Source organism: Pygoscelis adeliae, unplaced genomic scaffold (genome assembly GCF_000699105.1).
Source record: "Pygoscelis adeliae isolate BGI_AS28 unplaced genomic scaffold, ASM69910v1 Scaffold71, whole genome shotgun sequence".
Lineage (NCBI taxonomy): Eukaryota > Metazoa > Chordata > Aves > Sphenisciformes > Spheniscidae > Pygoscelis > Pygoscelis adeliae.
Window position 1 is genome coordinate 13,585,212 of NW_008824356.1, and position 15,629 is coordinate 13,600,840.

Here is a 15,629-nt window from a genome sequence, read left to right on the forward strand (position 1 = left end):
AGCCCCCGGAGGGAGCTGCTGTTAACTGCACTGCTCCTAGTGATCCTTTTTTTTATCGTAGCCCCCCCCCCCCTTTAATAACAAAAGACTTAAAACCATCAAAAGTTAATATCTGAGACTTAATTGATATCCAGTAGTTGTACTGAACAGTATTCACAACTGTTATCTTGTGTATTCTCAGAAATGTATGAAGTTAATCTACATAAATAGACCTTTCCTTTGGGTTAGTCAATGAAACATTTTCTTCCCCCATTCAGATTAGTTCTTTTGGGGATTAAACACTTGGAGAGGAAAATGACATCGATCATCAAGTTGACCACGCTTTCAGGGGTGCAGGAGGAATCTGCCCTTTGCTATCTGTTACAAGTAGATGAATTTCGTTTTCTTTTGGACTGTGGCTGGGATGAAAACTTTTCTATGGATATTATTGATTCTCTGAGAAAGTAAGTAGTTCAGTTCATACTTTTTTTTTTAATAAGTCTTGTCCTTTTCTGAAAGTTTTCAGAATGCTGTGCAATGGTATGTGTATGGTGATGATAAATCCAAAATTGTTCCTTTTTTTTTTTCTAAGTATGTTTTATATGAAGGGAATTATGCTGCTGAAACGTTTCCAGTAAAAACTTGGGTTTTTTTCTTGTGAGTCTAATGAGTTACATTTAGTAACTGTAATTCTCAAATTGTTCTGTGTTTGTTTTGGCTTGGATGTTTTGTGGTTTTTTTCATAAACATGACACAGAGCAGAGTTTATGGGAGACTGACCTCGACTCTAAACTAATTTAGAATGGTTAACTAAGTTTTAAATGAAAGAATCCTGAGTGTATGTAGGCTGAATACAAAGTGGTTCAACTCTTGCCTCTTGTTTCAAGTTGAATAGACTGTCAGTCAGGAAAACAGCTTTTGTTAGTTATCCCAGCCCTGCAAAGAAATAAACCTGTCTAGACTTTAATGCTGAACTTCTGCAGGTTTACAGCAAGGAGCTTTGCTGATGCAAGCAAGCATTGATTACAAGGTTAGGACTGAAACATGGAAATTCCTGAAAGAAACTAAGCTTTGTGATGCTATTTTTATAGATTCATTTTTCTAGCATTGACACGCTTGTAGTATTTGAATTCTTTTCACTGAGGATTATTATGTACTAAGGATAATATATAAAATTTTTCAAGTGTCTTATCTGAGAGGCAATTAGATAAAAATCCCCTTTTTGATAACAGCCATCAAGAAGAATGTGTGTGCCCCAGTTACTATGTGAGGGAACAAACAACTTTAAGCCCAACTTGTATTTTCACCTGTTGCGTATGTTTCATGCTGTCAAGTTTTTCAGTTATGATAGGTAGTAAGTTTTTAGTCTGAGTTCTTATTTTATGCAACACTTGGCAAGAAAAAAACCTTCTGTTTTTAAAATGAATAAAACACAAAAAACTTATGTGCCATTTTTCTTAAATGATATATTTGACCTTTTCTGTTCTTAGAGAAATATATTTTGATTTGATCCTTATCAATTTAAGGATTGTTGTGTCTTTGGTCCTGTAACTTGGTCTTTCTCATCAGAAGAAAAGTTGTCTGTTTTAGGTTTTTAGATGTATAAACAATTTGTAGCATGTCTGCACTGATAATATTTTTGGCCCCTTAGTTAATGTACTTTCTGGTGTCCAAGTATGTATTAAGGTCTTTCTAATCAAGAATTTGATGTAAAACTTCTGCCTTCCAGATCTTGAAATTATGTTTTCAGAAGTCACTTGCATTTTTAAGTACTTGAACATTTGGAAATGCCTGTAACTTTTAATTATGATTTTTAAAACCTTGTTCTAAATCTGGAAGGATTTAAGTTCTCTTGTTTGGCATTTGGACTGTGTATGTATTCTCAAAGTAGCCATAATAGGGAGTATATAACACCATACAGAACTCTTTTCACCAGCTTCTGTTGTCCCTCTTTTTGTAGACATGTGCACCAGGTTGATGCTGTTCTTCTTTCTCATCCTGACCCCCTACACCTTGGTGCTCTTCCATATGCAGTTGGAAAAATGGGGTTGAATTGTGCTATTTATGCAACTATTCCTGTATATAAAATGGGACAGATGTTTATGTATGATCTCTACCAGGTATATTTAAGTTGATACTTTCATACACAACATCTTTGATATGGTAGAGTGCTCAGGTTCTTGAATGCTCTATACTTCTTATTTGTTTTAGTCCCGCCATAACACTGAAGATTTCACACTCTTTACATTGGATGATGTAGATGCAGCCTTTGATAAGATACAACAGCTGAAGTTTTCTCAGATTGTGAACTTGAAAGGTAAAGTTGTCACCAAAGTTTCAATAAATGACTTTTAGTGAAAGGCAACAGTGTCATTAAGAGTTAAAGTAACTTTTTTTTTAAAGGGAGTAAGTTTTGAAATGTGCATTTTGCAGGGCTGATATTCAGTAGCCCTGTGTCAGTCTGTGTCAGGTGAACGTTTGCCTCAGTAATTTTATGTGGAAATGGGTAGAATTTCCACTTAATGAGGAGGAGGTCATGCCAAAGTATATTTAGACATTGTTTCTTTTTTGTGTTTTTTGTAACTTTTCTTGGAATTTGCTCATGTCTCTCAAAAGCATTTACTCATATCTAGTGGTAGATACCTCAGAACTCTTCAGTAACGAGAAACACAAAGGAAAACTTTCTACAGAATGAATAGTTTGCAGAGATTAAGTTACAGCATGTGGATGATTTAATGAGGAGGTCTTCACCGACTCTGACTGATACTCAGTGTAGCTTATTGCTAGGAACTGTGGCATCTGGAGAATCAGTAGCTTTTCACTCTTGTTGAGTTTAAAGATCAGAATGAAATGGAAACCCAGTTCTTGGACAAAGACATACAAAGTGGCCACCAGCGGCTTGTCTCTGAGATGCAGTATCTCCCAGTTCCTGCATGCATACTTGCCCTCTAATTTGGAAAATAGAAATGGGATGCCTTTCTTGAAAGGCCGCTGACCCTTTTTCAAGATATTTGTAGCAAGGCTATGTCTGTGCTGCCAACTTTTACATCTTAAAAGTAATTTTAGTGAGCAACTTTTTTAAAACACCCTACTTTTTCATATTTAATGGAAGTGATTTGAAAAGACTCAATGGATGCATCTAAGAAGATAATGTATGTTTTAATTATTATTAAGGCTGTGCACTTCTGTCCAAGTTGGTGGAATGCAGCAAAGTCAGTGAGTAATGGTCATGGGTGGTCTAGTTTTACTCTGACAAAGATACAGGCTAGCACCAGTGACGAGGAGTAACAGTGCATTAAAAAACCAAAAATCTGTCATCCCTGACTGCAAGCACGTGAACACCTTTCCTGGTATTGTTTGACTTGCATGTTTGTCATTCTGGAAAACTTCCAGTTTGTGTAATTTATGTGTGTTTTTGTAAGTACCTAGACAGTGAATGATATAGGAGACATTTTATGTTGCCCCAGAGAGGGGTCTGCCTTTCACCAGTGTGCTTGCTTCCATGTGATATGTTTGTTATATAATTTACTGGTTTTTAGGCCTATAGTTACAGCAGCTCTGCAGTGCCTCTGAGTACCGGTGGGAGGTGGAGGGAAGAAGTGATCTTCACTTTAGTTTCTTTTTCTGGAGGCAAAATAGAAATGAATTGCAAAAAATTTTGAAGTTACTGGTTAGACGGGAAGGACAGATATGTTACTGATTTTTCATACTTCATTTGACTTTTATAATAATAATAATAATTATAGTAATAATTCTGGCGTTCAGTTGTTTAAAATTACTATCTCTTATTCAGAGTAATGGATTTTATTACATGTAATGTACCTAAAATATTTAAAACTTTTGTAGGCAAAGGACATGGTTTGTCAATTACACCATTGCCAGCTGGCCACATGATAGGAGGCACAATTTGGAAGATTGTCAAGGATGGAGAGGAAGAAATTGTTTACGCAGTTGATTTCAACCACAAGAGGGAGATGTAAGTTCAACATAGCAATATATGTTTCTTAGATGTTGTGTTAGGTGTGCATCATTTAGCGTGTGATAAACAGGTATGGAAGTAGCAGTGCCTTTCCAGCACTAATAAGACCACTAATTTTACTTACATTCAGATTAATCAATTTGAAACAAGCATTAGCGCTGGGTTTCTTCATTCCTCTCCGTTTTATTTATTTGTAAGTTTGAAGCAGGAAACATTCAGCTACTGAGGAGTTTGATTTCTGTAAACGCTAACATCTGGAAGCTAGCTGGCTTGTTTTTTCTCATAAAATAGAAATGCAAAAAGTGAGATTTTGCCTTTTTTCCACAGCCATCTGAATGGATGTTCCTTGGAAATGTTGAGCAGGCCTTCATTGCTTATTACAGATTCATTTAACGCTACTTATGTACAACCCAGGAGGAAGCAAAGGGATGAACAGCTACTGAGTATGTATTCTGTTTGGGCTCGAAAATAGCAGTAATGTGATTTATTAGCCACTGTAAATTGTTTCTCTATGAGAAATTCATCAGCATATAAACTAAGAAACTTTATTAAAAATTAACAAACTTTGAATTACTCTTTTCTTATGGTACTGATCCTGTGGGTTAAACAGTTTCCTGAAAACAATGAACTGTATTTGAAAACAGTGTACTTTACCCAGTATCAATTAATCTCTTCTTAAGCTCCATTTTACTGTTGGGTTTTTCTTTAATAAAAGAAGAAAAAGAAAGAAAAAGTAGTATCAAGGCAGTGAGACCTTCAGAGCTACCAAGAAAACTCCAGCTCCCTTTAATTTTGGTGGAAATGTGGTTGTAGATCTCTTTTGAAGTTTAATTTATTTCTGTGTTCAATTTGCTTTCGATTACGATTGCTAGTGTGAGATAACAAACAAAAAAAACCCAAGCCACAAACATTCTGATTTTGGTTCAAAGTATAAGTAGTTTTTTGTTTTGTTTTTAATTCTTAGCTAATGTTTTGGAGACATTACGAGGTGATGGAAACGTATTAATAGCCGTGGATACAGCAGGCAGAGTTCTGGAACTTGCTCAACTTCTTGATCAGATCTGGAGAACGAAAGATGCAGGATTAGGAGTCTACTCTTTAGCACTCTTGAATAACGTCAGCTACAATGTAGTGGAGTTCTCTAAATCACAGGTTTGTTTTGATTTTAAAACACAATTTTGAAGAGGATAATGGGACATGTATGCAAAAGCATTTTGTTTTTAACAGTAGAAAAATGGCTAAATACTGGGTATTTGGCCTTAATCTATAGTGCGTGTTTGTGTCTCAGATCTTTTGATCAAGTAACACAGAGTCCAGTCATGGCTATGGGCATGTTTCTTGATACTCATTTCTGGTTTTATCACAGACCTGTTAGCATAGTTTATAGCTGTTAAAAAAGAGGACTTAAAGTACTTGTTTCTGTGTTGTTTATGCTCAGCATTATTGCTGAGAAACATTGACAGAATTATGTGCGTATTGCATCCTGTACTTCATATCAGGTTTGTACATTATTGTAGAACTTGTATTCTTATAGATAACTTTTCCTTAATACTATTTTAGGTTGAATGGATGAGTGACAAGTTGATGAGGTGCTTTGAAGACAAGAGAAACAATCCTTTTCAGTTCCGCCATCTCTCCTTATGTCACAGTCTGTCTGATCTGGCTCGAGTGCCTAGTCCAAAAGTTGTTCTTGCCAGTCAACCTGACTTAGAGTGTGGGTTTTCCAGAGATCTTTTCATTCAATGGTGCCAGGATTCCAAAAACTCTATAATTTTAACGTACCGCACTACACCTGGAACATTAGCACGATTCCTGATTGATAATCCTTCTGAAAAAGTTATAGATATTGAGGTAAGAGTTCTCTCTCTATATATATATGTGTCAAAGTTTTTTATTGTGGGCCATTTGGGGGAATATGAGCAAAACTGAACTTAGTTTCCTTTTTGATCTACTGGAAATGCTTCTAGTGGCGGAGGAAAATCTGAGGTCAGTGTTTTGCATGTTTAACCAATTGTGGATAAACTTACATAAAAATAGGTCTCATTAGGAACTGCAAAATTCTTTTTGGTGGTGTGGCAAAATTAATACTCCATAGAGATGCGCATGAAGTTACTCTTAAATATTTATCTTTAGACAACACTTTCTTTTGTGTTTTTGTTATAAGAGAAAAATTCTGCTTGCAGTTGATGTACAGATCACAATATATAATGGATTATTCTTGCTGGAAAATACTCTGGTTTTGGATGAGGGGAGAATCAAGTCAAATTCATAGAATCATAGAATAGTTTGGGTTGGAAAGGACCTCTAAAGGTCATTTAGTCCAACCCCCCTGCCGTGGGCAGGGACATCTTTAACTAGATCAGGTTGCTCAGAGCCCTGTCCAACGTGGCCATCAATGTTTTCAGGGATGGGGCATCCACCACCTCTCTGGGCAACCTGTTACAGTGTTTCACCACCCTCAGCATAAAAAATTTCTTCCTTATATCTAGTCTAAATCTACCCCCTTTAGTTTAAAGCCATTCCCCCTTGTCCTGTCACAACAGACCCTGCTAAAAAGTTTGCCGCCATCTTTTTTATAAGCCCCCTTTAAGTACTGATAGGCTGCAAGAAGGTCTCCCCAAAGCCTTCTCTTCTCCAGGCTGAACAACCCCAACTCTCTCAGCCTTTCTTCATAGGAGAGGTGTTTCATCCCCCTGATCATTTTCATGGCCCTCTTCTGGAACCGCTCCAACATCCCACCAGAATTAGAAAGATAAGCAAAAGCTAGGAATTAGAACACTATTAATTACTACTTATGCTTTCAAATTATTTTCAATAATTTATGTACCTGTGTCTACTTCTCTCTGGTAAAAATTGTTAATTTATGGGAATCCCCTGTGATCGCAATGGTAACTTCAATCCTGATGATGCAGCTTTATTTTAGTTTAAGATTGGATTGGAAGCATTGAGTTACAGTATTAGACTATTACTAGAACTCAGTGTTATTCAAAGTGACCTGTATTCTAATTTGATTTTCAGAAAACAAGAAACAAAACTTACTGTTGTTTTGCCTGCTAGTATGACTTTGCCAGGTTCTTCTGGTTTGATATTAGTGACACAAAAATTAAAAAAACACTGCTTATCTCAGAGTATTTGCTTTCACTTATTGGAGAGATATTTCCTGAAGACGTTTTAAGAAATTTTTGTAAAGCTAACTGATTTTAATACTTTTAGAAATGCTTTTCTGTTGAAGTAGACTCTACTAATTGATAACGTTGTCATGATGCGACACGCCAAGGTGCCACATGCTTGCATAATCTTGTCTTATATATGACATACAAGTTGTACTTTCCCTTGGTACTTAAGTACAAATATTCTTGTCAGCTGCATGTAGGAAAAGTATTAGAATCATGTCAGCTACTCACAATAATACTAATTTTAATTCTATCTGCAGTTGAGAAAACGTGTCAAGTTGGAAGGAAAAGAACTTGAAGAATACCTAGAAAAGGAAAGACTGAAGAAAGAAGCAGCTAAGAAGTTAGAACAGTCTAAAGAGTAAGTATATTGGCTGTTCTTGCATTCTGCTGTTATGGTCAGAGTTGAGATTTCTATGTGATCATTCTGCTGCTTCAGTCACTTACAGGGGTAAAAGAAAATCATAGTTTTGATAGGCTTGTCTGAGGGGCACCGAGGAATCGGGAATGGTTGTCTTTAATCTGTTGTTAAGATAGACCTGTTTCGTCCGCCATTTGACTGTGAGCTCTTTCTCAGATACACTAGCCAAGGACAAGGGCAGTTTGTTATGTCAACTGTTATTTTCCAGTCAGTGTGTTTATGTAATATTAAACCTGAAGGAAAAAAAAAGAAAGTGCTAGTGTTTTTGGAATGTCATTTCAGGGCAGATATTGATTCCAGTGATGAGAGTGATGCTGAAGAGGATATTGATCAGCCAACTGTACATAAGACCAAACACGATTTGATGATGAAAGGTGAAGGTAGCCGGAAAGGAAGTTTCTTCAAACAGGCAAAGAAATCTTATCCAATGTTTCCAGCCCCTGAAGAAAGAATTAAATGGGATGAATATGGCGAGATTATCAAGTATGTGGTAGTAATGCATACTAACATGTAGTAGCTATGAAATAATTAAAAAATAGAAGTAATAAAAATCATCATTTTGTCTCTTTTGCAGCACTGTTACATACTCTTCAAACGGCAGTAACTTTTGAACAGTTAGGACACTTTGTGCTAAGTCTCACAGGAAGCTTATGATAACTTATGATAGGATTGAAGCTGCAGAGTGCTGATCCTTGGCCTGTGTTCACACCTCTTAGGATGTGTTTCTATTCCAGGCGCTTTTTTTTTTTTTTACTTATAAGATAGAAGACTTAATTTTTTTTAACCTGACTTTTTTTCTGCTTTAAATTACACATAATTTTGATAAACTTATAATGAGGGGAAAGGACATTGTTCATCCTAGAAAAATCTAGCAATACTTGCCCTATTTGCATAAGAAATACTTGCTAGAAAACCTCAATTTGCTAGTATTTCCCAAGATGTCAAAGTTCTTTTTTAAGATAGGAAGGTGATATTTTCCAAATGAGCTCTGTCCAAATATGGAAATATTGAAGGCAAGTATAATAAAATTGTTGGCAATAACAATTCTAAAACATCTCGGTAGTAATAGGCAGCATTGTTTGTTTTTATATTATGTAGTGCTTTGATTTTACTGTAAGACTATTAAAAGCAAAACGCCTTTCATTCTTTAGACCTGAGGATTTTCTAGTTCCAGAACTTCAAGCAACAGAAGAAGAAAAAAGCAAATTAGAATCTGGTTTGACAAATGGAGAAGAGCCTATGGACCAGGACTTATCAGATGTTCCTACCAAATGTATTTCTGCAACAGAATCCATGGAAATTAAGTGAGTGGCTTTGTTGTTCTTGTCAGTTCTGCTAGAATGGTGGCATGGGTACGGTGCAAATCGGGTAAAAGGCTAGCTTGGAATTAAGGAAGTGGGGAAAGGGCTTGCTTTTTGTTTTTTTTTCCCCAATCTATCAAAGTTAGTTTTTTGCTAGTCTTTCTGGGAGCACAGTACAGAGTCTTATGGTTCCCCACTCATAAGAAATTCACAGTTTGTTCCCTGTCTGATGGAGACAAATGAAAGAGAAAGAACAAGCAATACGATAGTATGTTAGCGTAGATACTCAAATGTATATATATTTTGTTAAAAGAACAACTTATTCAAATATGCCTATCTCATGTTTTGGATAACTATGTAAGTGAATTTTGGGAATTTATAGTGTTAAATACACATACATGCTGATATTTGACAATTCTCTATTTTACTGATCCATATGATACCTTGTGCTGACAGCTTTTGCTGATGTAGAATAATTTCAGAATATCTTCTATTTTTAAATGAAATATTTTGAGGCACTCGAAGGTTTAATCTTTTAAACTAAAAAATGTTATTCTTGGGTTTTTAATTCAAACTAGAGCCAGAGTTACATATATTGACTATGAAGGACGCTCAGATGGGGACTCAATTAAAAAAATTATTAACCAAATGAAACCACGACAACTGATCATTGTCCATGGACCACCTGAGGCCAGTCAGGACCTTGCAGAATGTTGCAGAGCTTTTGGTGGAAAAGATATTAAAGTTTACATGCCAAAACTGCATGAAACTGTAGATGCAACCAGCGAAACTCACATTTACCAGGTAAGGTACTGGAATTTGTTAGTTGTGTAACTACTGTGAACTGTAGTAGAGCTGTGTTGGCAGACTCTAATTTGGCCCTCCGTTCTTTGGGAGAGGACAGGCGATACTACCTATGTGTACGCTTGGTTTTGAGTGATCAAGACATAGTAGCGTTTTTCTGTCTTCTAGGTAAGCATTCTTCTTATGCTTATTATTCATAACACATATTTAAAAGCTTAAACATGAGATCAGTGTGTTTTTACCTGTAGAGCAAAAGGCAAGGTTCGTGTCTATGGGAACATCAGTTTGCTTTACTCGAGTCTTAATAGATTTATAATGCCTATAGTTAGAATATTACTGTACACTACTTGCAATTCAGGATTCTTTTTGGAATCTGAAGGGGAGCCTTAGAGAGCAAAGAGGGAAAAAAATCCTTCGTGCCTAAATAGAATCTAACAATGAATACATAAAGTTAGGAGCAAGTTAATGTTAAAAACAAATAAATAAATACCCCTACCCCCAAAAAAACCTAATGTGATGGTTCGTGGAAAGTGAGGTTATGATGATGTGTTGCACCTTGTTAATATATTGCATGTAATTTTCACGTTAAGCTCGAAATAAGAAAACTTGGATAATTTGTGTGGAGTATGTGGAAATGGTGTATGGTCCCGATTCAACTTTTGAACTTGTTTAGAGGAAAGTCTCTCCCATGCACTTTAGGCATTAGTCCTTTATGCCTTCTGTCCTTTTAAAGTTAATAGAAAAACATGAGTAGAATTGTTGAAAGAGGTACTTCTGCTTCTTTCCAGAGAAAAATCTGTTACCCTGTAGGAAGTTGAAAGTTCCAGTTATTCAAAATTACCCAATTCTGACAGTCTTAAAACAGCGGTGTTTTCTGTGTTTGGTTTACTGGTGGTTGTGTGTGGTGTTGTGTGTTTTGTTTTTTTTTTATAAAGCTATGAGGATTTATAGCGTGTAAGAAATGACACGATTGTGATTTTTCACAAAATACTTATCTGAATAAAATTGTAATTGCTTCGTATTAAATTTCTTTTTTTTATATAAAGGGGAAATGCAGCCTTCTGCATAGCTTTGGTTTGTTTTTCTGTTTGAAGCTTTCTGAACAGATGAAGTACGCTGGAGACGTTAAATTAGGAAATAATAGATGTGAGTGGGGTATCAGAATCCCAGTGTCTTTGAGTCAACTGTGCTGCAGATGGATAGTTAGTTGCAGTATCCTTCATGCAATTGCAGCCTTGATTCCGCTGTGGGGATCATGCACAATCATGTGGATAACAGTCTTCCAGAGTAGGGCTTTATTTAATGGGTTAAAGTCCTGAAATGCACCAGGGGAATCAGGGTAAGGTAATGTTTTTGTCACTTTAAAATCTGATATTTACAGCAGCCCTTACAATAAAATACTAATTATAATTTTTTTGGAGGATTGAAATTTGGAACTGCTGTTCAGTAACCTAAATGTACCTATAGAAACTTTCCTTACGTTTACTAAGGCCAACTGAGGAACTCCCTGGCTGCAAAAAAGGTTTCTGATGTTTTAGAAGGAATTGATTGCTCTTGCTGTAAGTTTAACTCACGTTTGCAGTTGCATGGGTTCTTTTTTTTATTTTAACAAAGACAAAAAGGTATTGACGTCCACTGCTTTTCAAGTTGAGTAGTGACATGAGGGTTATACAAATTATGTTTTGAAAGTATAGAGCATCTTGCCTTGGTGATACCAATTCCCTCCTTTCCCTCCCCAAAAGAGTATGAATCAAATCTATGTGGAGAGACAGTGAAAGGAAAACTGCTAATTTGTAAAGCTTGAAGTAAGAACTCTCTCTGTTTTCCATCAAACTAATAGTACTTTTATTTTTCTGCAACCCAGGTCAGGTTAAAAGATTCTCTTGTCAGCTCCCTACAGTTCTGCAAAGCCAAGGATGCCGAGTTGGCCTGGATAGATGGTGTTCTGGACATGCGGGTTTCGAAAGTGGATACTGGAGTTATTTTGGAAGAGGGAGAGCTGAGGGAAGATGAAGACTTAGAGATGCAAGTGGATATGCCTTCTTCAGACTCTAGTGTCATTGCACAACAGAAGGCCATGAAAAGCCTCTTCGGTGACGATGACAAGGAGATGTGTGAGGAGAGCGAGATCATTCCTACTTTGGAACCTTTGCCACCTCATGAGGTACAGAAATTATGTTGATCTGGGCTTCTTTTTTGAAGAGCTCTGTATTCGTTTGTCTTTTTCTAGTGCTTAGATGTTGATACTGTGATCTTATTCAAATGAAAGCCTAACTGAAACTGGATTTTCATGTTTGGTTTTCTCTCTGTTAAACCTGGTGCTGTTCTTTGTTCAGATTTTATGCTTTTCAGCAAGGATGATCTGTTGCGTCCACTAACAGTGCCTAGCATACAGTACCACCTATTTGTGAAGATAAGATTTTAATTAGCATGTTTCATATTTGTAGTTAGTACTTGCAGATTTAGAAATTAGTTAGTGTTTAGTCACTCTTGGATTTTACTGTGTTTTGTTGATGCTATGGAAAATATTTCATATACTTTAGATACAGATCTTTGAAATTCGTATGTCTGCTTCTATAGTAGTGATTTGAGAGTTCATCAAATTAATCTTTTCTATAAACTTATCTTTACTCTTAAATGCTTTGCATGTGAGTAGATACTATTTTATCTTTTCATAGAAGGCATTGTAATCATTCAAATCCTAGAATTGCTTTTTAAGATACTGTTGCACAGTCCTAAATGTAGTCTGTTCTAGGAGCTAGATAAATGTGGAGACAACTCTAAAGTCTGTTCAGATTCATGACAACTGTCATAGAAGTATGTACTGATCAGCAGTACAGCTTACTGCAGCTCTGTCCCTGGCACAACATGGCTTGGAAGAGGGATCTTCAGTGACAGCTTTCCATTTGTCTTCAATGTGTGAGCAAAGAAGGAAACCTTTCCTTTACTTGACGGATAACTTCTAAGCCTTCCTATCCTGGAAATGTCTTGCTGCAGGTGAACAGAAATAGAACCAATCTTATCATTTATGGTCCTGTAGTGTAGGCCACACTGCTGCCAACACAATGATGAGGAGATCTTTGGAAAAATGGAAGGTATTAAGTAGCAGAAGCATTAAAATTGTGTGTGTTGTTTAAAGGTTCTTGGACATCAGTCTGTGTTTATGAATGAACCGAGACTGTCTGACTTCAAGCAAGTTCTCTTGCGAGAAGGTATACAAGCTGAATTTGTAGGAGGAGTGCTTGTGTGCAACAACCTGGTGGCTGTTCGCAGGGTAGGTGTTTTGCATCTTCATCTCTTTGGTAAATAATATTCTAAATGAAAATTAAGTTTCTCATTAGTGTAAAGATAATAAATTGAAACATGTCTTTTGTTTCAGACTGAAACGGGGCGCATTGGATTAGAGGGCTGTCTCTGTCAGGACTTCTACAGGATAAGAGACCTTTTGTACGAGCAATACGCTATTGTCTAAGGAAAGCGCTGCAAAGATATTTTTACTTGAACTTTTAAAGACAATGGGGATTTCTCCCAATTATGACTTTTTGTAGTTTTCTAATTTATACAGGGGAAACTTAATTCATAAAGAACAATTAACTACCCTGAACATGTAAATAACTGCTACTGTCGTTCTTCATAAATCTGTTGGTACATTCCATGTTGCTAACTTTCAAACTGTCATGACTTGCCGTCTCCCACATAACACATTATAAATGAGTTTATGACTGAACCCTTCTCAGGAAAGGTTCAATTTGTCAGGAGATGTTTTGGTTTCATAGATTCCCTGCCAAAGAGTACAAAACATATAGAAGTCATTCTTCTGTTCTAAAATAAAATTAGATAGGGAACTGTGGGTTTCTTTGGTTTTGTTCTTTTTGGTTTTTGTGTGGTTGTCTTTGGTTGATTTTTTTTTTTTTTTTAATAACTTCGATTTAGGGGACAGTCTTGAGTTTTGTGGTTTTTTGGTTGGGTTTTTTTTTAATGGAGGTTCGTTAAAGTACATTTTTAATAGCCCACTTAAAGCTAGACTACCCAAACTTTCCCCCAGTGTTAATCTGGCTGCATCTTAATGTTGTATCTGCTCCATGTTACTGATTTGTTCCAGAACAGCATTTTATATTCTATATAAAGTATTAATCTGCAGGATCAAAAAATTACTTTGGAAAGGTACGCTAACGACTGGATAATATTGCCAGGCAGTTTAAAATCCAATAATTGTGTGCTTCAGAGTAACTTCTGTACAAACTTACAGAATTTGTAACTTGTAGCTCTTGCAAAATTATGCCAACTACAAAATCTTTTCTGAGTTCTGACTTTAATACTTTCAAAGTCTAAAGCCTTTATCCATGCACTGCTGTTTGTTCAGAGTGCCATGAGCCAAGTTCAGGAAGATCCTTTATCTTGAAATCTGAGTTCATGTGATGTATTTAATGCTTTTGTGCCATGTTTCATTCCAGTTGCATGTTTTGTGCTATTTTTCATTCTAGTTGACAGTGGGACTTACTGTAGCTGCTGATGCTCAGAATTGACCTTACTTTTTCGGTGAAGATGAGTACAGTTTTGGGCGCCTTAATTTCTCAGAAATTAACTTATGCAAACAAATGGCCTCTTGAGAGTTTATCTAATCCTTTTTTCTCCTGTCCACGTGTGAACCACCAGCTTTAGCAGTGGAAGGTTGCTTGCTTGTTTTTACATGCAACAGCAATGTAATATGCGCTCTTTGTGTGTATGTTCAAATAAAACCTTTTGAAACAGTGGCAAAAAACAGCCCTGTGGGCTATCAATGGAAAGATAATTTACTTTGCATTCATTCTTGACAAATAGTTTTCTATCTGATCTACAGACTATTTATTCTGTTTAAAATAGTAACTTAAAACTAAAGACCATGTTAAAAAAGAAAACAAACCTGCTAGAACTATATACTAAAAATGTAAAAAACTTGCAAATTTAATGCTGAGTGAGAATGCATGTTACACAAAGAAAATCTTGGCTAGGAATGACTGAATGGCTCCATGCGGTTTTTTTAAGTGTAGAAAAACTTTCCATTATATTGACAGCCAGAACTTCATAGAAATGCTCTGTTTTTTGTAGCTGTTTTGTAGCAATGCTATGTAAATCTATATGATACTGGATGCTTGTTGGTGAATACTATTGTATTAGTATTGTTGCTGATACTAATGAACTTTTATAAAGTGAGTTACTTTGTACATAATCAAATTGGCCTTAGGACTTTTAACTTGAGGGCTTAGGGTGGGCGGAGATCACACATGCCTGCATGGAATATACTAATAAAAAACCCCTTAGGAAATCAAACTAAAATTAATGCTGTTTTTAAGAAAGGGCTAAAGACAAGACAGTGTGACCATAAAGCTTTCTATCAGTTTTGTTTGGTTTTTTTTAATCTATTGATTCAAATTCAGCTAAGTTTAACAAAAGTTTAGTATTATCAGTCACTAAATTCCTGTGTGTTCTGGTAATGAGGAGAACCCCAAATTAGTGCCATCACTGAAGGAAAAGGCTCAAGTATGAGCAAAACAGCTAACTGTTCTTTTTTTAGTCTATTCAGCATGAGTGTGGCTTGAAATCAGACCTAGACAGCTGATACACAAGGCAATAGTAGCCACCTGAGTGCTGGGATTGGGGAAAACTGGGTTTGTGGACAATTCTGGTGGTGAGAGGGATGAAGGGGAATACAGGCTGTCTGTAGTAAACATATCACAGGCTCCAGCTGCACTGTGGGGCAGGTGTGCTCCTCGGCTATGCATTCGTTACTTGCTTTGGTTCCACACCGCTTACAAATTCCCATGAATTTGGTGAAGAGGGCTTTAAACTAGAGATGCTGGGGGAGGGGAACCTCAATCCATCCCACTCCTACCAGTTTGAGGCCAGGGCCAGCAATAGGTGCCCAGAGCCTGGAGAAGGAACACAGGTCAGCAGGAGAGCGCCTGAAGAGCAGCACAAAGGAACTCCAGCCA

At 36.5% G+C, this 15,629-nt stretch overlaps 1 protein-coding gene across 1 annotated transcript; it reads left to right on the forward strand.

Moving 5' to 3' along the window:
- Positions 1-260: 260 nt before the first annotated feature.
- Positions 261-13,504, forward strand: CPSF2 (cleavage and polyadenylation specific factor 2, 100kDa). Its single transcript, XM_009319453.1, has 14 exons — positions 261-443; positions 1,940-2,099; positions 2,191-2,296; positions 3,826-3,955; positions 4,286-4,401; positions 4,923-5,110; positions 5,519-5,809; positions 7,392-7,492; positions 7,835-8,035; positions 8,704-8,856; positions 9,432-9,657; positions 11,522-11,821; positions 12,797-12,931; positions 13,037-13,504. The coding sequence occupies exons 1-14, from the start codon at positions 295-297 to the stop codon at positions 13,127-13,129; spliced, it is 2,349 nt and encodes a 782-aa protein (XP_009317728.1). The 5' UTR covers positions 261-294; the 3' UTR covers positions 13,130-13,504.
- The last annotated feature ends 2,125 nt before the right edge of the window (positions 13,505-15,629 follow it).

What these genes read in the sequence shown, in the direction of transcription:
- CPSF2 (XM_009319453.1), top strand. Translation starts at nt 295, where the DNA reads ATGACATCGATCATCAAGTTGACCACGCTTTCAGGGGTGCAGGAGGAA. An exon ending in AAGTTAGAACAGTCTAAAGA is followed by an intron (nt 7,493 to 7,834) that starts GTAAGTATATTG and finishes ATGTCATTTCAG; the next exon opens with GGCAGATATTGATTCCAGTG. An exon ending in GAATATGGCGAGATTATCAA is followed by an intron (nt 8,036 to 8,703) that starts GTATGTGGTAGT and finishes TTCATTCTTTAG; the next exon opens with ACCTGAGGATTTTCTAGTTC.